This window comes from Coturnix japonica, chromosome 4 (assembly GCF_054131305.1).
Source record: "Coturnix japonica strain WE chromosome 4, WE-NBRP24, whole genome shotgun sequence".
NCBI classification, from domain to species: Eukaryota; Metazoa; Chordata; class Aves; order Galliformes; family Phasianidae; genus Coturnix; species Coturnix japonica.
In genome coordinates, this window is record NC_140666.1 from 4,323,062 (window position 1) to 4,345,682 (window position 22,621).

The 22,621-nt window shown below is 52.5% G+C and overlaps 2 protein-coding genes across 2 annotated transcripts in view; one reads left to right on the plus strand and one right to left on the minus strand.

Annotated features, from left to right (window-relative positions):
* The first annotated feature begins 7,517 nt into the window (after positions 1-7,517).
* On the plus strand, positions 7,518-9,121 carry LOC146760910 (uncharacterized). The gene is made up of 2 exons (XM_085544377.1): positions 7,518-7,664; positions 7,954-9,121. Exons 1-2 carry the CDS (start codon positions 7,606-7,608, stop codon positions 8,306-8,308), a joined length of 414 nt encoding a protein of 137 aa, XP_085400503.1. The 5' UTR covers positions 7,518-7,605; the 3' UTR covers positions 8,309-9,121.
* A 1,643-nt stretch (positions 9,122-10,764) lies between these two features.
* The window catches only part of LOC146760911 (uncharacterized), a 96,265-nt gene continuing 84,408 nt past the window's right edge, over positions 10,765-22,621 (minus strand). Inside the window, exon 4 of the mRNA XM_085545964.1 lies at positions 10,765-10,827. Coding sequence (XP_085402090.1) covers positions 10,765-10,827 — 63 coding nt within the window. The remainder of the gene's footprint in view (positions 10,828-22,621) is intronic.

Consider the following 22,621-nt stretch of genomic DNA (forward strand, 5'->3'; position numbering starts at 1 on the left):
CCCTGTCTCGTTCCCCAAATCCCACACAAACCAGAGCCTAAAGCCCTTTCCTGCAAGGCGGTCCCTGCACGGGCGGGAGGACCCTGTGCCTGGCAGCTCATAGGGAGCAGCAGTAGCCACAGGATAAGACTGAGCTGGCACCTCCAGGCTGCTGGCAACAGTTACAGATGGTTCCCTCCCACCCAGTTGCCCGTGCCTTTCTCCTATCCCATGAGAGCACCACTTACTGCCTTTGGGAACTTGGAAACTGGCAGCATGATGGCCAGCACAGAGAAGCTGCAAAACGGCTCCGTAGAAGAGTCTGTGGCGCAGCATGTTCTTCATTAGCATGGGCTCAGGGATCTCAGGTGGCCAGAAATGCAGTTCAGCAGCCATAGCACAGACAGCCTGCAGCTCTACTGCTCTCTTATGGAGGCTGCCTGCTGTGAGGGGGGAAAAAGAGGCATCATTACTCTCAGGCACTGTGATGGAGTTACTTCCTGCTAGAAACATTTCCAGGCTGACTTAGAGAAGTGCTCTGAAGCTTGGTCACCTTGGGCTACCGACCCAAGAACAAAGAGGGACAACAAACTTGCATTTCAATTGCCCTTTAGCGCCTGCCTCGGAGAAGAGCCCTCAGCCTTCAGTATTGCTGCACTTACAGGTGAGGGGAAGAGAAGCAAGAGGACGGGTGGGTGTCAAAGAAGGGAAAATTTACCAGGCAAGAATAAACCTATCCCTGAGCTCCATCACACACATGTGAATACTGCCTTACTAATATGAACAATAACATCATTCACACAGCTAAATTTACTCACATTCACGTACCTGGTTGTGGACATGTTCGAGGCCTCGCTGCTGCTGTGCTGTTCAACGCCGGCCACAGCAATAAAGCGCGCAGAAAGCCCATCTGTTGCAGACAGAGGAGTGAGCCGTGCTTAACCAACACTGCTTCAGCGCACGCTTACAGTAAGGCACACCTACCTTGCGCTGGCCATGCAGGAAGCTCGTGACGCAGCTCCAGACGGCTCTCCTGAGGCCCAGCTTCATTTCACGGCCACTCACGCTCTGCTGCTGGACATTCTGCAACAGAAAAGCCACCGGATGCAAATCCCATCCCTCGCAGATGGCATCAGACCTCCGCTCTCATGGCAGTCGCACTCACAGCTCCGGGGGAGAAAGCAGACGTGTGCTTACCGAGCGAGCGCTGTTTGCTGCCAGCTGCTGGTAGGAACCCATGCCTAACCCTACAGTACCAACAGTAACCTATGCCTAACTCTACTATGGGAACAACAATCTACTCCTAACACTAAAGAATGAAGAGGAACAAACTCCTAACAGGAAAACACCAACTACTAACACTAAACCTACTCCTAACCTACTCCTAACACTAAAAAATGAACAATAAGCAATGCCTAACTCGAAAACACAAACAATAACCTATGCCTAACTCAAAAACACTAACAACAACCTACACCTAACTCTAAAACTAAACTAAACCCAAAAACCAACTATAGAAACAGGGACTGGAACAAACAGGGTAAAGATGGGACTGGGGGCCCACAGAATGTGGCTGCAGAATAGGCCCAAAGGAGGAACAGATGTTACAAAAATGCCACCCAGCTAATGCAGGGGGCGGGGGCCGTGCAGCGGGTAAGGAGCTCAGCGCCTGGACCAGCCACGGTGGAGCTGTGACCATGCCAGCGCGGGGCCTGGCACGGTGGTGTGGTGCCAGGCCAGCTATGCCGCGGGCGGATCCACCTCCATGGGCTCCTCTGCAGGTGGATCCACCTCCATTCGCTCATCTGGAGGTGGATCCACCTCCATAGGCTCCACATGGGTGGTGGTCACGGGGCTGGTCCAGGCATGATGGAATATGGCTCTCTTACCCATCCTCTGCCTGGTGGTCATGGCGGGCCCCCTCCTCCTTCTCACTCCTAGGGCCCCCAGCTCCATCCTCCCGCCTGAAACAGGGAAAACTTCTACCCTAGCCCTCTTAGCTGCCGACATGGCTGCTAACTGCCACAGCTGTCAGAGGCGAGTGCGTTGCGCGCGGCAGCGGTGACCAAGGTGACGTGGAGAGGGTTCTAAAATGGCGGCCGCACTGCTGGCACTGGTGTTCCACATAGGATGAGGAGGGGGCTGGTAATAGCGGGACAAGGGGAAACTGATTTAAGTTGAAAGAGGGAAGATTTAGGTTGGATGTTAGGGGGAAAGTTGTTTACTAGGAGAGTGGTTAGGCCCTGGAACGGGCTGCCCAGGGAGGTTGTGGATGCCCCGTCCTTGGGGGTGTTCAGGGCCAGGTTGGACAGGGCCCTGGGCAACCTGATCTAGTAAAGGTGTATGTTTGGTGGCCCTGCCAGGCAGGGGGGTTTGTTCTTCATGATCCATGAGGTCCCTTCCAACCTGGGTCATTCTGTGACTCTGTGATACTGGTGTGTGGCTGTTTGTCCCAGCGCGCTGACCTTTTGTCTTCAGGTTCACCAACAAGACTGTAACTGATTTATGGAGGAGGCAAGTGATGGGTGCTACTGAGTGACAATCAACATCACTTTGTGGACATTTGAAAGCACCTTCCTCCAGAGCTGTTCACCTCCAGAAGAGGGTGCTCAGAAGTGTTTACTGGCAGAAGATCTGGCAGCTGCCCCCCTCCCCAACAGGCCCCAGCCCGGCCTGAGCCACGTGACAGTGACAGGAAGTGCTTCCTGCAGGCGGCGGAGAGCACTTCCTGGCCATGGCGGCCATGAGCGGGGCCGGGAGGAGCGGGCTCTGTGCTGCGAACGGGGTCGGGCCTCGGTGCGGGGGCACGGAGGGGCTGTCGGGGGAGGAGCTCGCGGCGCTGCCGGCACCCAGAGGCGGCTCCCGGGCGGCTCCACGGTCTCGCTGTGCTGCGGAGTCACCCGGCCGGCCCCAAAAGCCTGGAGGCAGAGCCTGAGCCGGCCCCGGCCCGGATCGTGTGGTGCGGCTCCGGCCGTGCTGGGCTGTGCGGCACCAAGAGGAAGACGTCCGTTCGTTTGCCGGCCACTCGCAGGCTGTAAGATCCGGGTGGCGCCGAGGCCCGGTTAAGAAACGGCGTGGATGAAGGTTTGTACGGATGGAGTGGGTCTGGATTGCAGTGAGCGGGACGAGTCCGGGCTGCGGTTTGGCGTGGTTGTGTTGGTTGCTTTGAAGGGCTGCCGTCATAGGGCGGAGGGAGGGAGAGGGAGAGGGAGGGATGAACAGGGAAGCAGAAAACAGATGCTCTGCTGGAATTCAGAATAAAGGGGGGCTAAAAGGGGGATAGTTAAAGGTAGTTTACAGAAAATGATTTAGTTAGAATAACAAGGAATGGAGACAGTGGGTCTGGAAGAGCAGGAAGGATGAAGATTAAGGAGTGAGAACTCCCTGAGACACCTGGTGAGAAGGGGATTAGGTGTTGCAACTCCTCTTTTGATATTTGCATCTCCCTGACAAGATGGGCGATAACAAGAGGAGGTCAGCATGATAAAGAATGTGTATTAGAATTAAGGGATGCATGTTAGAATTACGGGAAATCATTGACTATGCATGAGGTGTACCTATATCTGTATCATGGTTTTACAAGTTGGTGTGCAAGTTTGGAGGAGCTATCCCCCTTGCACCCAGCGCTGGAATAAAACATACCTGCTTTATAACCCATCTCTGGATTATAGAGTTTGATTCCGCAAGTCAGGGAGCTTTGAACAGTGCGGGCAGTCAGGAGCACGTCGCGTTTCTGCCTGCTGTGTTGGCGCTGCCGTAAGTCTTTGGGTCCCCAGGGAGGCTCTCCCTGGGGGTGTCCCGATTGGAAGGTAGGATTCAGTCCCGCCGCAGCCCGTCCATGGCAGGCAGACCCTTCTCTCCTCTGCTCATGGGACTCAGCAGTGCCAGGGGTTTCACAGCGCGTGTTGCAGTGGCTGGCAGCCTCCGTGTGTTTTTCTGTTGCAAACAGGATCCCATGGTGGAGCCGAACTAGAAGCAGACGTTGGTGTCTTGTGGCAGGAGCAAGGGCAGTGGAAGCGCTGTCCAATGCCGGGCGGTGGTGACTGCCATGAGAGCAGGGGTCTGATACCATCTGTGAGGGATGGGATTTGCATCCGGTGGCTTTCCCGTTGCAGAATGTCCAGCAGCAGAGCGTGAGTGGCCGTGAAATGAAGCTGGGCCTCAGGAGAGCCGTCTGGAGCTGCGTCACGAGCACCTTGTGTGTGTGCTGGCCATCATGCTGCCAGTTTCCAAGTTCCCAGAGGCAGTAAGTGGTGCTCTCATGGGCTGAGAGAAAGGCACGGGCAACTGGCTGGGAGGGAACTGTCAAATACAAGATACGAAATACTAAAGTATTGATGCTACAGATAAAGCTCAGTTTGCATTTTTGTTAGAGTCTGTGACAACAAATACAGTGTCCCTGAAGAAATGGCTTTTTTGGCCATTAAAAGACAAAATGCAATCTTTTGATTTGCACAAAGCAGTAAAAACAACACTGGAGCGATTTTCTTTATCCTTTGACAGAGTCTCTGGGTCTTTAATGTCCCTTCCCACCCAAACCATTCCACAATAATATATTTCCACAATGTAAATGTGAAAATATCTGCCATGGTCTCCTGCTGCTCTAGATGACTGGGAATCCTCAGCGTCCATAACAAGCCCAGGGGGAGCCTGGTCCTTGCGGTGGAACAGATCTACCCAGTGGGACACGCTCCCAGTAATTCTTCCCCAGCAGCCTGGCACTCACCCACTAAGGGGTGCCACAAGCACCCACTCTATGCAGCCCTGCTGCACAGGAGGAGCAGCCCGTGGGGAGGCCCAGCCAGCAGCCTGGGGATGTGAGGTCACTATGCCCTGCCACATTGCTGCCTTGTGCCACAAGATCACAATGCCCAGCTGCGTGCTCTAGGTGTTCTGTGCCCCAATAGCAGCACTCTTTGTGGCTGTAGCAGTGGTGGTAGCAGCATGGCACGAGTACTGGGGGCCACGGCCCCCACCTGCCTTGCCGTCCTCCTACTGATAGCCATGTGTTGTCAGGAGACTTGTGCTGCTCCAGGGCAAGCAGCAGGAGCAGGTGGGTGGGCAGAGATGGGGTAAAAAATAAGCGGAAATGAGAGTGAGAAGCCCAGGTTCTGGTTCCAGTGGCTCTGTGCCTTATAGCCCTAAGGCTGCCTTCGATGGGGGCGGGGGGGTATTGGAAAAGGGGGACAGGCAGCACCACAGGAGCTGGGCAAGGGCATGAGGAAGCCCTGTGCTCCCACGGCTCTGCCGCTGGCTGGGTGGAGCATGCTCTTCATCCTGGGGGTGTCCCAGGGGAGAACGTGGAAGGTGTGTGCTGGGAAAAGCATGAGCATTTCTGCTCCAGCTGCCTGATGCTCCCCATAGAAAAATCCTGGTTCCCAACAGAGACCCCCAGCTGTAGCCCAGTGTGTTTCAGGCACCTTTTCTTTGTATGCTCTTCCACGCGGTCCCGGAGGGGTGCTGCATGTGGCCAGGAGGGAGCATTTGTAAAGCTGCCGAGTGCTAGGCTCCAGGTCACCCTGGCCCCTCTATAGCTTTGGCGATCAAGGCCTGAGTCTCCCATCCTGTTACCTGTCCCCTTCCCTGGCCCATTCCCTGTCACTAAGGTGATCACAGCATGCAATGGGAACATCCCTCTTCTGTTCTTTCTTCTAGATGATGACATTGGTACTCCTTCCTCAGATGACTGGAAGGAGACTGCTTTTGTGCCTCAGGGGAAACTCCGAGGTAAGTTGTGAGTGTCTGTTTCCTTGGAAGTCGAAAAATTAGTGCTATAATAGCTTATTTGGGTACGTAAGGCTCTCCAAAGGTCTTTCAAGTCTCTTTGTGCTTTGAAGGTCGTACACAGATCAGTCATTAGTATTTCTTTACTTGGAGAATTGTCACATTTCAGTGGGAAGGCGGCCCTTGCCAGTCTTTGCTCCTATTCCTTTGCTGTTTGGGCCATGTCATTCCCTGACCTGCAGCCAGTCCTCACAGGTCACTGCAGGAAAAAAAACAAGGCAGACCCCAGTGCACAGCGGAAGCTCTCCTCACCTGTGTCTGATCACTCTTGTGCCTGCAGGCCCCTTTGGTGCATTTCGAAAGCAAAGTCGCGTCCCTGAGCCTGGGGTGGATGCCAGAGGTAAGTCACCAGTCTTCATCTCATGATCTTTGCTCATATTTGGTTGTGGAAGTTCAGGAGGGGTTCATCTTTTCACTGCCTGGTGATTTCTTCTCCATGAGAAGCTTGGGTAGTCACTGTTTCTTGGGTGCTGCATGCTCCCAGCATCCCGTTGACTTTGTCTCCATACATCAGAGATCTCCCCACTAAAAAAACCTTGAGGGGCCAAATGTTCTTCTATGCCTTCTCTGAAGGTTGTTTTACATGGCCTGGAGAGAGTATCTGGAAAGCTGCTGAGTGCCAGCCAACTGCCCACCTGGCTTCTCTGCAGCTTTGCAACTTTTGACCCAGGTCTGAGTGCCATGTCATCACCTGAGCCCCTTCCAGTCACTGCAGGTCCCTAAGGAAGAGAGAAATTACAGCATACCATGTCATGAGATTTTACTTCCTTTGAGAGATGCCAGCTCACAGTCCTAATGTCAGCCAGGCGCGTCTGCAGGTGTGAGTGAGAATGCACACCTGTGTGTGTGTGCCCTGCCCTCGCACAATGCCCTTGTCCCATTCAGTGATGCTGTTATGCGTTTAGGTAAGCTGCAGTGTGTGGTGAAAAGTTCTCATTCTTTGGTTGCAGAAGTGCCTCCAGGGAAGGCCGTGCTAAATTCTTAGTTGTGCTGGAACCCCACAGGCATCCCAGGGGTGGCTGTTGTCGTTACTGACTTCACTGAAAAGACCGTTCAGTTTAATATCTTGTTTGTCTGAAAGTTATCTTAATGCTTTCTGTTTAGGTCCTGAGAAACAGAAAGAGGCCCTGGAAACAGGAAAATATCTGCAGACACTGCCCCCTCTGCTAATGAAAATCATGAAGGACAAAGCACGTGGTAGGTGTATTTCCGTCTGTTCCCTGAAAGGCTTGTGAAACTGAATTTCTAGAAATACATGTGGAGAAACTGCACCATCTTCCTGATGAGAAGCAGTTACTTACAGTCCCACTCCCTTACCTCCTTTCTAAAGAGACAGGTGGAGCACCTATGCGCTGGCTTGCATTTTGGAACGGCAGAGTTCGCACACTGACTGTCCCCCTGAGAGTAATAGAGGCCATGCACACAACAACTGTCACTCCAGGTAAGGGCCGCTCATAGAGCTCCGTGGCCGTGGTTAGAGGTTGCTCCCCTCCCACTGCAGCCAGTTCCCAGGGACTTAGGAACTTTGTCCTTTTGGGAACTAGGCCACCAGAACCACATTCAGCAGATAAGGAGAGGAAACAGGACCCTCCATAGTACCTCCTGTGCACAGACCCTGCATTCCAGAGCTTGCTGTGCTTCCCCTGAGCCACCAGGCACAACAGCAGCCCGGAGCGGGATCCTTCCTGTGGTTGTTCTTGTCCATGTCACTCAAAGCAGCAGCTGGTGAAACAGATCCACATTGTTTTTCCAGGTGCGGATGGTGAGGAACACGCAAATGCCGCAGACAATAATTTTATCAAGAAGTACTGCCTGGGATTTGGTGTGGCTATCTTCGTTACCATGCTGATGGCAATGTTTTCGTGCTATCGTCTTGTCCAACAACGGAGGCAGATAAACCAGTGAGTTCTTGTTCACCCCCAACCCCATCCTGCCCCCTCTCTTTACTATAGGGATCCTGTGAGCAAGGAGGCATTTCTAGTTAAAGCAGCATAGAGAAGCCAGTTAGTTGTTGCCTAACACTGTCTGAGATTGACACTGTCAGACATTTAACTGGCCTCGCCATTCCTGCTGCATGTTCTTACTGCTGGGCCTGAGACAGGCCCGGAGCTGAGAGTGACTCTATCATGCACTGTGAGGAAGGAGAGCAGGGGGTTCTCCTGTGCCCTCAGCACGTTTCTCTCCCTGCAGGCGCCTTGCTGAAGATGCTGCAGTCCAGCATATTGCCCGCAGCAACCTCACGCTTGGACAAACAGCTTCCTCGCCTCAGTGCGCCGGACAGAAAAGACGTGGCACAAACAACCGGTGCCTGTGCAGTGACAATCTGCCCACCAGCTGCAGAGCACCACCAGAGCGGCCCCTGCCAGGCCTGACGGCTGTCGGGCTCAGCTGCCCCCAGTGCAGCCCCCGTAGCCCACCAGCCCAGGCTCCGTGGCCCCTGGGAAGTACATCAGGCCCAGTGGCCCCTATCCACCTTGGGCATCAACACCTCTTTCAGGGGACAGGAGGGACCCACCTGGTTTGGAAGCTTGCAGTCATCGGCTAGCACCCAAACAGCAGCACCCTGGCATCAACACCACCCTCCCATCCCGCACCACCATCCTTCAGGGGTTGGCAGTGGCTCCCTCAAAGTGTCACCCGCAGGCAGCCACTGCCTCAGGGAAGCCTGAGAGGCCTGTCAGCCTCCAGCACCATCTCTGCCCTCACCCTCCCCTCCACCATCCATCAGGGGATGGAAGCGACCCCAGCAGAGTATAGACCTGGGGACATCATCCAACAGACGGACGACCATTGCCTGGGGGAAGCCAACTGGCCCAGCAGCCCCCTGTCCCCCCAGGAACTGTCACCAACTTTCCTTCACCATCCTTCAGGAGGTTGGAGCAGCCCCCACAGGGTGGCAGTTTGAGGGCATCATCCGACACCCAGAAAACCACAGCCAGGGGAAAGCATACCAGGCCCCACAGCTCCCAGCCCCCCACAGCACCAACTCTGCCCTCCCGCTCCTCTCCTCCATCCTTCAGGATGTGGGAGTGGCCCCCCCCCACAGGGTCGGCATGGGGGCAACACCTGTAAAACCTCTGCCTGGAAAAAGTATGACAGGCCCAGCAGCCCCAAGATCCCCCCAGCACCACCTCTCTCTTCATGCTCCTCTCCACCATTGGTCAGGTGGTGGGAGCATCATCACTGGTCAACACAACAGGGGCTTCTTTCTTTAACATCCTTATTACACCTTCTGAACTGAGTATACCTTTTCTACAAAAATTCTCAGCACCACAGATGATCATATTCAAAACATCTATAACTATATGGAATATAGATATTGTAAATTAATTCAATAAAGTTCAACAATAAAACAAAATAACCAAGAAGCTGCTTTCTTCAAAAGGCAGAGTATTCTGACGAGGAGAAAACAGCAATACTAACATCACGTCACAGCGTTGCCATCAGGGCTCAAGCTAAGGCAGCCAGCTGACCAGGGCAGAACTTGTGTTAGATGCTGCTCAGTGACAACACCCAGAATGAAGTAGCAAGGATGTGAAGTGTAGGAGACTACTTGCGCTTATCACATTCTGTCTGCTGTAACAGCACTACTCAAAGATTTCTAATCGGGCCAAGATCTTTGTGAAGCAGCAGTTTGTTCATTACTGCCATCATGGCCGCACACCCCTACTGACTGTTGGGCAGGGCTGCAGTGGAGAACGGCCTCCACACGCAGTCCTGGGCAGGCAAGGGCTGTCGGTGCACAGTGCCACACGCTCCTTGCCATCTGCACACACATGGGCTGGCTTTGCACTGCCAGGCACATCGTCTCACCTGGGCACTGCAGGTCCTCGCTTGGTGGTATGCAGAGACAGCGGGGCCAACAGATGAAGTTATCTGTGTTGTGTGCAATACTTGCATGACTTGGGAGCTGACAATCCTTGTGGTTCTCTGTCCTGCTCCAATTTATAGGAAGGAGAGGAGGTCCATATGTGTATGCCTGAGCATGGTTCAAATGTTGGAGGACGGACGCTATTACGATTTAGGGTGATTAGGAAGGGAAGGCGGGCAATAGAAAAGACAGGAAAAAGAATCAAGGAGTCTTTATAGGAAGCAAGAGGGAGAGAGAGTCACCACCATGGATCTGACGTGTTTAGTAGTTCAGTCATTGATCTTCAGTAGTGGTGGGTCATCAGGAGTTGTTGTTCCGCTGACAATGACTGTGACCACGGCAACAGTTTCCAATGATAGTATAAACTTACAAATAAGTCCAACGTGGTTCAGTCAGCTCTCCTTGGTGTGACAGCTCAAATCCAAAATGGTTGAGTAAGCTCTCCTTGGAATGGCAGCTTCTGGCTCTGGGATCTCATCTGGACCTTGCCAGCAGACAAGAGGGAGCAGGGACGCCCACCTGCTTCTTGTTCTTCACCGGACACGATGGTATCATTCCCCAGTTTTTCCATACCAAGCTGGAGCCAGATCTTCTGCCAGTAAACACTTCTGAGCACCCTCTTCTGGAGGTGAACAGCTCTGGAGGAAGGTGCTTTCAAATGTCCACAAAGTGATGTTGATTGTCACACAGTAGCACCCATCACTTGCCTCCTCCATAAATCAGTTACAGTCTTGTTGGTGAACCTGAAGACAAAAGGTCAGCGCGCTGGGACAAACAGCCACACACCAGTATCACAGAGTCACAGAATGACCCAGGTTGGAAGGGACCTCATGGATCATGAAGAACAAACCCCCCTGCCTGGCAGGGCCACCAAACATACACCTTTACTAGATCAGGTTGCCCAGGGCCCTGTCCAACCTGGCCCTGAACACCCCCAAGGACGGGGCATCCACAACCTCCCTGGGCAGCCCGTTCCAGGGCCTAACCACTCTCCTAGTAAACAACTTTCCCCCTAACATCCAACCTAAATCTTCCCTATTTCAACTTAAATCAGTTTCCCCTTGTCCCGCTATTACCAGCCCCCTCCTCATCCTATGTGGAACACCAGTGCCAGCAGTGCGGCCGCCATTTTAGAACCCTCTCCACGTCACCTTAGTCACCGCTGACGCGCGCAAAACACTCGCCTCTGACAGCTGTGGCAGTTAGCAGCCATGTTGGCAGCTAAGAGGGCTAGGGTAGAAGTTTTCCCTGTTTCAGGCGGGAGGATGGAGCTGGGGGCCCTAGGAGTGAGAAGGAGGAGGGGGCCCGCCATGACCACCAGGCAGAGGAGCCCCCCTGCAAAGGGGCACATGTGGGTCAGATCTATGAGGCAGGGGCTGATGTGGGTCAGATCTATGGGGCAGGAGCTGCTGTAGGGCTGATTTGGATCAGATCTATGGGGCAGGAGCTGCTGTGGGGTAGTTGTGGGTCAGATCTATGGGGCAGGATCTGCTCTGGGGCACATGTGAGTGAAATCTATGGGGCAGGAGCTGCTGTGGGGTAGATGTTGGTCAGAACTATGGGGCAGGAGGAGCTGTGGGGGTGCTGTGGGTCAGATCTGTGGGACAGGAGCTGCTGTGTGGCTCATGTGGTTGAGATCTATGGGGCAGGAGCTGCTGTGGGGAAGACGTGGGTCAGATCTATGGGGCAGGAGCTGCTGTGGGGTAGATGTGGGTCAGATCTATGGGACTGGAGCTGCTGTGGGTCTGATGGGGGCTAGATCTATGGGGCAGGAGCTGCTGTGAAGGTGATGTGTGTCAGATCTATGGGGCAGGAGATGCTATGGCGCTGATGTTGGTAAGATATATGGGGCAGGAGCTGCTGTGGGGTAGATGTGGGTCTGATCTATGGGGCAGGAGCTGTTGTGGGTCCGATGTGGGTCAGATCTATGGGGCGGGAGCTGCTGTGTGGCTGATGTGAGTCTGATCTATGGGGCAGGAGCTTCTTTGGGGCTGATGTGGGTCAGATCTATGGGGCGGGAGCTGTTCTGGGGCAGATGTGGGTGAGATCTATGTGGCAGGAGCAGCTGTCGGTCAGATCTATGGGGTTGGAGCTCCTAAGGGGCAGATGTGGGTCGGATCTATGGGGCAGGAGCTGCTGTGGGGCTGGTGTTGGTCAGATCTGTGGGGCGGGAGCTTCTGTTTTGCTGCTGAGGGTCAGATCTATGGGACAGGAGCTGCTGTGGGGCTCATGTGGTTGAGATCTATGGGGCAGGCGTTGCTGTGGATCTGATATGGGTCAGATATACGGGGCAGGAGCAGCTTTGGGGCAGATGTGGGTCAGATCTATGGGGCAGGAGCTGCAGTGGGGCAGAAGTAAGTCAGATCTATGGTGCAGGAGCTGCTGTGGGGTAGATCTATGGGGCAGGAGCTGTTGTGAGGCTGATGATGGTCTGATCTATAAGGCAGGAGCTGCTGTGGGGCGCATGTGGGTCAGATGTATGGGGCAGGAGCTGCTGTGTGGCTGATGTGGGTCAGATCTATGGGGCAGGAGCTGCTGTGGGGCACATGTGGGTCAGATCTATGGGGCAGGAGCTGCTGTGAGGCTGATGCGGGTCAGATCTATGGGGCAGGAGCTGCTGTGGGGCTGGTGTGGGTCAGATCAATGGGGCAGGAGCTGCTCTGGGGCACATGTTGGTCAGATCTATGGGGCAGGAGCTGCTGTGGGTCAGATCTACTGGGCAGGAGTTGCTGTGGGGCAGATGTGGGTCAGATCTATGGGGCAGGAGCTCCTGTGGGGCACATGTATATCAAATCTTTGGGGCAGGAGCAGTTGTGGGGATGATGTGTGTGAGATCTATGGAACAGGTGCTGCTGTGGGTTTATGTGGGTCTGATCTATGGGGCAGGAGCTGCTGTGGGGCTGATGAGGGTCAGATCTATGGGGAGGAATCTGCGGTGGGGCTGATGTGGGTCTGATCTATGGGGCAGGAGCTGCTGTGGGGCTGATGTGGGTCTGATCTATAGGGCAGGAGCTGCTGTGGGTCAGATCTATGGGGCAGGAGCTGCTAAGGGGCACATGTTGGTCAGATCTATGAGGCAGGGGCTGAGGTGGGTCATATCTATGGGGCAGGAGCTCATGTGGGGCTGATGTGTGTCAGATCTACGGAACAGGTGCTGCTGTGGGGCTTATGTGGGTCAGATCAATAGGGAAGGAGCTGCTGTGGGGCAGGTGTGTGTCATATCTATGGGGCAGGAGCTGCTGTGGGGCAGGTGTGTGTCAGATCTGTGGGGCAGGAGCTGCTGTGGGGCAGATGTGTGTCAGATCTATGGGGCAGGAGCTGCTGTGGGGCAGGTGTGTGTCAGATCTATGGGGCAGGAGCTGCTGTGGGGCAGGTGTGTGTCAGATCTATGGGGCAGGAGCTGGTGAGGGGCTGATGTGGGTCAGATCTATGGGGCAGGAGCTGCTGTGGGGCAGATGTGGGTCTGATATATGGGGCAGGAGCTGCAGTGGGGCAGATGTGGGTCAGATCTATGGGGCAGGAGCTGCTGTGGGGGCTATGTGGGTCAGATCTGTGGGACAGGAGCTGCTGTGGGGCTCATGTGGTTGTGATCTATGGGGCAGGCGTTGCTGTGGTGCTGATGTGGGTCAGATATATGGGGCAGAAGCTGCTGTGGGGCAGATGTGGGTCTGATCTATGGGGCAGGAGCTGCAGTGGGGATGATGTGAGTCAGATCAATGGGGCAGGAGCTGCTGTGGGGATGATGAGGGTCAGATCAATGGGGCAGGAGCTGCTGTGTGGCTGATGAGGTTCAAATCTACAGGACAGGAGCTGCTGTGGGGCTCAGGGGGGACAGATCTATGAGGCAGGAGCTGCTGTGGGTCTGATCTATGGGTCAGGAGCTGCTGTGGGGCTGATGAGGGTCAGATCTATGGGGCAGGATCTGCGGTGGGGCTGATGTGGGTCTGATCTATGGGGCAGGAGCTACTGTGGGTCAGATCTATGGGGCAGGAGCTGCGGTGGGGCTGATGTGGGTCTGATCTTTGGGGCAGAAGCTGCTGTGGGTCAGATCTATGGGGCAGGATCTGCTGTGGGTCATATGAGGGTCAGATCTATGAGTTAGGAGCTGCTGTGGGTCAGATCTATGGGGCAGGAGCTGCTAAGGGGCACATGTTGGTCAGATCTATGAGGCAGGAGCTGAGGTGGGTCATATCTATGGGGCAGGAGCTGCTGTGGGGCAGGTGTGTGTCAGATCTATGGGGCAGGAGCTGCTGTGGGGCAGATGTGTGTCAGATCTATGGGGCAGGAGCTGCTGTGGGGCAGGTGTGTGTCAGATCTATGGGGCAGGAGCTGCTGTGGGGCAGGTGTGTGTCATATCTATGGGGCATGAGCTGCTGTGGGGCAGGTGTGTGTCAGATCTATGGGGCAGGAGCTGCTGTGGGGCTGGTGTGGGTCAGATCAATGGGGCAGGAGATGGTGTGGGGCTGATATGGGTCAGATCTATGAGGCAGGATCTGGTGTGGGGCTGATTTGGATCAAATCTATGGGCAGGAGCTGCTGTGGGGTAGATGTTGTTCAGATCTATGGGGCAGGAGTATCTGTGGGGCATATGTGAGTCAGATGTATGCGGCAGGAGCTACTGTAGTGCAGATGTGGGTCAGATCAATGGGGCAGGAGCTGCTGTGGGGCTGATGTGGGTCAGATCTATGGGGCAGGAGCTTCTGTGGGGTAGATGTGGGTCAGATCTATGGGACTGGAGCTGCTGTGGTTCTGATGGGGGCTAGATCTATGGGGCAGGAGCTGCTGTGGGGGTGATGTGTGTCAGGTCTATGGGGCAGGAGATGCTATGGCGCTGATGTTTGTAAGATATATGGGGCAGAAGCTGCAGTGGGGTAGATGTGGGTCTGATCTATGGGGCAGGAGCTGTTGTGGGTCCGATGTGGGTCAGAAGTATGGGGCGGGAGCTGTTGTGGATCCGATGTGGGTCAGATCTATGGGTCAGGAGCTGCAGTGGGGCAGATGTGAGTCAGATCAATGGGGCAGGAGCTGCTGTGGGGGTGATGAGGGTCAGATCTATGGGACAGGAGCTGCTGTGGGGCTGGTGTTGGTCAGATCTGTGGGGCGGGAGCTGCTGTGTTGCTGCTGAGGGTCAGATCTATGGGGCAGGAGCTGCTGTGAGGCTCATGTGGTTGAGATCTATGGGGCAGGCGTTGCTGTGGATATGATATGGGTCAGATATATGGGGCAGGAGCTGCTGTGGTGCTGATGTGGGTCAGATCTATGGGGCAGGAGCTGCAGTGGGGCAGATGTGAGTCAGATCAATGGGGCAGGAGCTTCTGTGGGGATGATGAGGGTCAGATCTATGGGGCAGGATCTGCTTTGGGGCAGATGTGTGTCAGATCTATGGGGTAGGTGCTGCTGTGGAGCTGATGTTGGTAAGATCTATGGGGCAGGAGCTGCTGTGGGGTATATGTGGGTCATGTCTGTTGGGCAGGTGCTGCTGTGTTGCTGCTGAGGGTCAGATCTATGGTGCAGAAGATGCTGTGGGGATGATGAGGGTCAGATCTATGGGGCATGAGCTGCTGTGTGGTAGATCTATGGGGCAGGAGCTGTTGTGAGGCTGATGAGGGTCTGATCTATAAGGCAGGAGCTGCTGTGGGGCGCATGTGGGTCAGATTTATTGGGCAGGAACAGCTGTGGGGCAGATGTGGGTCAGATCTACTTGGCTGGAGCTGCTGTGGGTCAGATCTACTTGGCTGGAGCTGCTGTGGGGCTGATGTGGGTCAGATCTATGGGGCAGGAGCTCCTGTGGGGCACATGTATATCAGATCTTTGGGGCAGGAGCAGTTGTGGGGATGATGTGTGTCAGATCTACGGAACAGGTGCTGCTGTGGGTCTTATGTGGGTCAGATCTATAGGGAAGGAGCTGCTGTGGAGCTGATGTTGGTTAGATCTATGGGGCAGGAGCTGCTGTGGGGCCTATGTGGGCAAGATCTGTGGGACAGGAGCTGCTGTGTGGCTCAAGTGGTTGAGATCTATGGGGCAGGAGCTGCTGTGGGGTAGATGTGGGTCTGATCTATGGGGCAGGAGCTGTTGTTGGTCCGATGTGGTTCAGATCTCTGGGGCGGGAGCTGCTGTGTGGCTGACGTGGGTCTGATCTATGGGGCAGGAGCTTCTTTGGGGCTGATGTGGGTCAGATCTATCGGGCAGGAGCTGCTGTGGGGATAATGTGGGTCAGATCAATTGGGCACGATCTGGTATGGGGCAGATGTGGGTCAGATCTATGGGGCAGGAGCTGCTGTGGGGCAGATGTGGGTCTGATCTATGGGGCAGGAGCTGCTGTGGTGCTGATGAGGGTGAGATCTATGGGGCAGGAGCTGCTGTGGGGCTGATTGGGATCAGATCTATGGGTCAGGAGCTGCTGTGTGGCTGATGTGGGTCTGATCAATGGGGCAGGAGCTTCTTTGGGGCTGATGTGGGTCAGATCTATGGGGCGGGAGCTGTTCTGGGGCAGCTGTGGGTCAGATCTATGTGGCAGGAGCAGCTGTTGGTCAGATCTATGGGGTTGGAGCTCCTAAGGGGCAGATGTGTGTCGGATCTATGGGGCAGGAGATGCTGTGGGGCTGATGTGGGTCAGATCAATGGGGCAGGAGCTGTTGTGTAGCTGATGAGGGTCAGATCTATTGGGCAGGAGCTGCTGTGGTGCTGATGTGGGTCAGATCTATGGGGTACGAGCTGTTGTGGGGCACATGGGTATCAGATCTTTGGGGCAGGAGCTGTTGTGGGGCACTTGTCGGTAGATCTATGGGGCAGGAGCTGCTGTGGGGCAGATGTGGGTCAGATCTATGGGGTAGGTGCTGCTGTGGTGCTGGTGTTGGTCAGATCTGTGGGGCAGGAGCTGCTGTGTTGCTGCTGAGGGTTAGATCTATGGGGCAGGAGCTGCTGTGGGGCCTATGTGGGTCAGATCTATGGGACAGGAGCTGCTGTGGGGCTCACGTGGTTGAGATCTATGGGGCAGGCATTGCTGTGGATCTGATATGGGTCAGATATACGGGGCAGTAGCTGCTATGGGGCAGATGTGGGTCAGATCTATGGGGCAGGAGCTGCAGTGGGGCAGATGTGAGTCAGATCAATGGGGCAGGAGCTGCTGTGGGGATGATGAGGGTCAGATCTATGGGGCAGGAGCTGCTGTGGGGTAGATCCATGGGGCAGGAGCTGTTGTGAGGCTGATGATGGTCTGTTCTATAAGGCAGGAGCTGCTGTGGGGCACAAGTGGGTCAGATGTATGGGGCAGGAGCTGCTGTGTGGCTGATGCGGGTCAGATCTATGGGGCAGGAGCTGCTCTGGGGCACATGTGGTTCAGATGTATGGGGCAGGAGCTGCTGTGTGGCTGATGCGGGTCAGATCTATGGGGCAGGAGCTGCTGTGGGGCAGATGTGGGTCAGATCTATGGGCAGGAGCTGCTTTGGGGCAGATGTGGGTCAGATCTATGGGGCAGGAGCTGCTGTGGGTCTGATCAATGGGTCAGGAGCTGCTGTGGGGCTGATGAGGGTCAGATCTATGGGCAGGAGCTGCTGTGGGGCTGATGTGGGTCTGATCTATGGGCAGGAGCTGCTGTGGGGCAGATGTGGGGCAGATCTATGGGCAGGAGCTGCTTTGGGGCAGATGTGGGTCAGATCTATGGGGTAGGTGCTGCTGTGGAGCTGATGTTGGTAAGATCTATGGGGCAGGAGCTGCTGTGGGGTATATGTGGGTCATATCTGTGGGGCAGGAGCTGCTGTGTTGCTGCTGAGGGTCAGATCTATGGGGCAGAAGATGCTGTGGGGATGATGAGGTTCAGATCTATTGGGCAGGAGCTGCTGTGGTGCTGATTGGGATCAGATCTATGGGGCAGGAGCTGTTCTGTGGCTGATGTGGGTCAGATTTTTAGGGCAGAAGGCTCTGTGGGGCAGATGTGGGTGAGATCGATGGGGCAGAAGATGCTGTGGGGTTGATGGGCGTCAGATCTATGGGGCAGGAGCTGCAGTGGGGCAGATGTGAGTCAGATCAATGGGGCAGGAGCTGCTGTGGGGATGATGAGGGTCAGATCTATGGGGCAGGAGCTGTTGTGAGGCTGATGATGGTCTGATCTATAAGGCAGGAGCTTCTGTGGGGCTCATTTGGGTCAGATGTATGGGGCAGGAGCTGCTGTGGGGCACATGTGGGTCAGGTGTATGGGGCAGGAGCTGCTGTGTGGCTGATGTGGGTCAGATCTATGGGGCAGGAGCTTCTGTGGGGCACATGTGGTTCAGATCTATGAGACAGGAGCTGCTGTGGGGCAGATGTGGGTCAGATTTTTAGGACAGAAGGCTCTGTGGGGAAGATGTGGGTCAGATCGATGGGGCAGAAGATGCTGTGGGGCTGATGGGCATCAGATCTATTGGGCAGGAGATGCTGTGGGGCTAATGTGGGTCAGATCTATGGTGTAGGAGCTGCTGTGGGGCACATGTTGGTCAGATCGATGGGGCAGGAGCTGCTGTGGGGCAGATGTGGGTCAGATCTATGTGGCAGGAGCTGCTGTGGGGCTGATCTCTTGGACAGGAGCTGCTCTGGGGCACATTTTGGTCAGATCTATGGGGCAGGAGCTGCTGTGGTGTAGATGTGGGTCAGATCTATGGGACTGGAGCTGCTGTGGGTCTGATGGGGCTAGATCTATGCGGCTGGAGCTGCTGTGGGGGTGATGTGGGTCCGATCTATGGGGCAGGAGCTGCTGTTTGGCTGATGTGGGTCTGATCTATGGGGCAGGAGCTTCTTTGGGGCTGATGTATGTCAGATCTATGGGGCGGGAGCTGCTGTGCGTCTGATGTGGGTCAGATCTATGTGGAGAATGTTTATGCAGAATGGCTTCATGAGAAATGACATGAAGAGATTCCACTAGTTAAATTGTAAAAGAATGAACGTGATTAAAGACAAAGACGGTCTATCCTAGGGCCGATCACGGGCTAAGCAGCTATGGAGAAATCAGGATGTGAAAAGACAGGGTATGTAGCTAAAGACGAAATATGTATCTAGAGGCAAGGACGGCCTGAGGGAAAAGCAAGATGTGTAGCAAGGTGTAGACAGAGCTGCAAAGAAAAAGTATCCGTAAGACTAACCACAAAGGTCAGATGAAGTAATGTGTAACCCACCAATCCTGAGCTTTACTTCTGCAATATGCATGAACTTATTACTGATTGTATAAATGAGATGCTGTAACACCTAATAAACGAGACTTGTTGACCATGATAGCATGAGACTTGTCTCCCGCGGTTACTTCCAACAAAGCTGTGTTACAGAAAGGCAGAATTTCTATACGTCCTTATCAAACTAGTTTTTTCTTCTTTTAGTTTGACTCCTGACTTTAACTTTGAAATCAGACAAAGACCTTACAGTAGCAGACTTATCTGATGAAGAATTCACCATTTGTTTACTGTTACAGCATGAAATGATTTGTAAAATGAGTACAGAGCAGGTAAAGAACATCTACCATGTGAAATCAAGGATCATCCATTCCTGCCCTAAACACACAGTTATTCACCGAAAAAATTCTCCCTCTACATATCCAAAAGCTGATTTTAACAGAAATCAGAGCATAGACAGAAACACACAATCAAAATTAAAATGTTTCTTTGTGAGTCATTATGAAGTTAATAAAACATTTAATAAACACAGTGAGTCCGAGCTTCAGAGATGCTTTGTGTTTTTATTTATTTATCTAGCTGGAAGAATGTACACACACATTTCCTTGGACTGTGGTATTGAGAGATACACTTAAAGCAATCAAGCTGAAGTATAACAGAAGTATATCTAAAGCACCTTTCTTGAAGGACGGCAGGATCACTGAGGATAAGATAATACAGAGCCATAAATGAGAAGGATCAGAAGGACCAACCAACCTGTATAGCATTTCAGAGTGTAGCTGGTTCTTAGAAGAACGAATGACTCTATGGTTCTATGATTCTGTGACTTAAGGTTGAAAAAGACCACTGAAGGTCATCTAGTTCAACCATCAACCCACTCCCAGCATGCCCACTATGTCCCTCAGAGCCACATCTACACGTTTCTTGGACGTCTGCAGGGATGGTGATTCCACCATCACCCTGGGCAAACCTTTCCAATACCTAATGACTATTTTTGAGAAGTTGTTTCTCCGAACATCCAGTAGAACCTCTCCTGGCACAACTCTAAGCCACTCCCTCTTGTCCTGTCACTAGTTACACACAAAAAGAGGTTGAACCTCACCTCACCACAACCCCCCTTCAGGAAGTTGTAGAGAGCAATGAGGTCTCCCCCCAAGCCTCCTCTTCGCCGGACTAAATACCCCCAGCTTCCTCAGCTGCTCCTCACAAGGCTTATGCTCCAGACCCCACACCAGCCTCATTACCATTCTATGAACATGTGCCAGGGTCTTTCTTGTAGTGAGGGGGCCCAAAAATGAACACAGTGCTCAAGTCACAGCTTCACCAGTGCCAAGTACTGAGAGATTATCACCTCCCTGGTCCTGCTGGCAACACTATTTCTGATACAAGCCAGGCCTTCTAGGCTACCAGGCACACTGCTGGCTCACATTCATCTGGCTGTCAACGAACACCACCAGAATCTAGATTCTAGCCACAAGCCTGCAAAATGGAGTGGCATGATATTGTGATCAAAGTGCAGTAGCTGGCACTTGACTTTGTTGAAGCTTATACAATTGCCTTCAGCCCATTGATCCAGCCAATTCAGATCCCTCTGTAAGGCCTTCCTACTCTCAGGCAAATCAACACTTCCTTCCAGCGAGGAGTCATCTGCAAACTCACTGGGGATACACTCAATCCCCCCATCCAGATCATCAATAAAGATATTAAACAGGACCTACCCCTATACTGACGCCTGGGGAAAAAAAAAAAAAAAAAAAGTCAATTAATGAAGCTGGGAAACAGCACAACATTAGGCACCTCTTTGTATTCTAAGTGTGACAAGAAAGAATATTTTCCACTTTAAATTCACAGTATGTAATTAGCAACAGGATAATAGTTATCTATAAATACCTACAAAATCCTTTTACTGAAGGCTTGTTTTGTTCTGGAGACAAACCATCTGTGCATTCCACTCAGAATCTGTATTTACAAATGCTCTGACTTATGTCATTGATATCAGATCAAAAGAACCACAAGCTAAAAACTGCTAACAAAGATAAGAACCAGCTTAAGTCGATCTGCATATACTAAAAGTTTAACTCTCACTGGGTTAGTAGAAAAAAACTACAGTACTGGAATGTAGAGGATTTTACAGACACTTTACACCTGTGTTTTTAACTGTGTATCTGAAGCCCAGGCTGCCCAGCAAAGCCACCAGGTGGCACGAACACATAGTACCAGAGGTGCTTTCTCTCACCATCCCTCAGCAAAGGCACTGCCCCAAAACAAACTGTGCGATCAACCTACCAAATGACAGAAGCACAAAATCATTTATCTGAAATGAATCTGAAAATATCTGGCAAACCAATACCCTTCATAAAAAGAGGAAGAGATGATTAACCAAAAAAATACATTCTATTTCCTCACAATTATTGGGTTCAACTTCAGGCATCTTTTTATTCACTCAACATATCCTTTAAATATCAGGTCACAGTAGCAGCCCCTGTTTTGTTACACAAGATGAAGAGCAGTCATGCCCTGCCCGGCATTAGAGTTCTCATCACCTGTTAACTCATCTGCGAGCTCATATGCAGCAATAATGTATAGATCAATCAGGAAATTAAAAAACAAATAAAAAACCAGCAGGATGCCATAAATGTTGCACTGATTCAGCAACAGGAGATAGTATTTACCTATTTGTGGCATTCGACTCTCTAAGACAAGATCAAACCATTTCAGAAACAATAAATGTCAAAAACCCTCTCAAATCTGTATCAAAGAGCATCAAGACCTCCAAAACATTGTACCCTAGAGCTTAAACTCTCAGGAAAGAAGATGACACATACATACAAGAAAATACTTTAAGGCTGTCAGAGAGAAGGCACCTACTACATTAAAGCATTGCAACTCGATCCTTGCAACACTGCAGTACTTGCAGTCTTTACAGTTAGCTGAATTCCATTTCTAGACCATCAGAAGAGCAGTAGAACAGGTGCCATTTGTAAACAGCGAGCTCTTCAGGAGTACAAGATGGATATTAACACTACCCAGCAAATGCATGCCTTGGGCAACAAATACATGAGCTCTACTTCACAGCGTCAATTGATGTGATATCTAAAGTATTCATAAATAATATCCACATATACTATTGGTTCCATTTAAATCTAATCAGAACTTGGTACAGTGTATATTAACAGTAATTGCAAAAATGGCTTTCAAGTTAAATTTTTCAATACATGGTCCTTCTACAAGGAATATAATGATTGCACCCAAAAAATTCAAATAGCATATCCATGCAACACTTAGATTGCTAAGAGGGATTAATAACTCTTTTGACAAATGAAATGGATGCGACAAAAGACAGAAAGTACTGATCACACAAGAACTTGACGTGCGTGAAAACAGAGGACACTCAAAGTCCATGACGTGTTAAATCACCACTAAGATCATCACGTCCATCTATCAGAGACAAACATGAACTTTTATTGAATACTACACGCCATACGTGTTTTGCATGTGTGTAATGGCCAGGGAGACCTGTCAGATCTATGGGGCAGGAGCTACTGTGGGGCAGATGTGCATCAGATCTATGGGGCAGGAGATGCTGTGGGGATGATATGGGTCAGATCTATGGAGCAGGAGCAGCTGTGGAGATGATGAGGGTCAGAACTATGTGGCAGGAGATGATGTGGGACAATGTGGGTCAGATCTATGGGGCAGTTGCATCTGTGGGGCTAATTGGGGTAAGATCTATGGGGCAGGAGCTCTTGTGGGTCAGATCTATGGAGGAGGAGCTGCTTTGGGGCTGATGTTGGTCAGATCTATGGGGCAGGAGCTGCTGTGGGGCACATGTGTATCAGATTTATGGGGC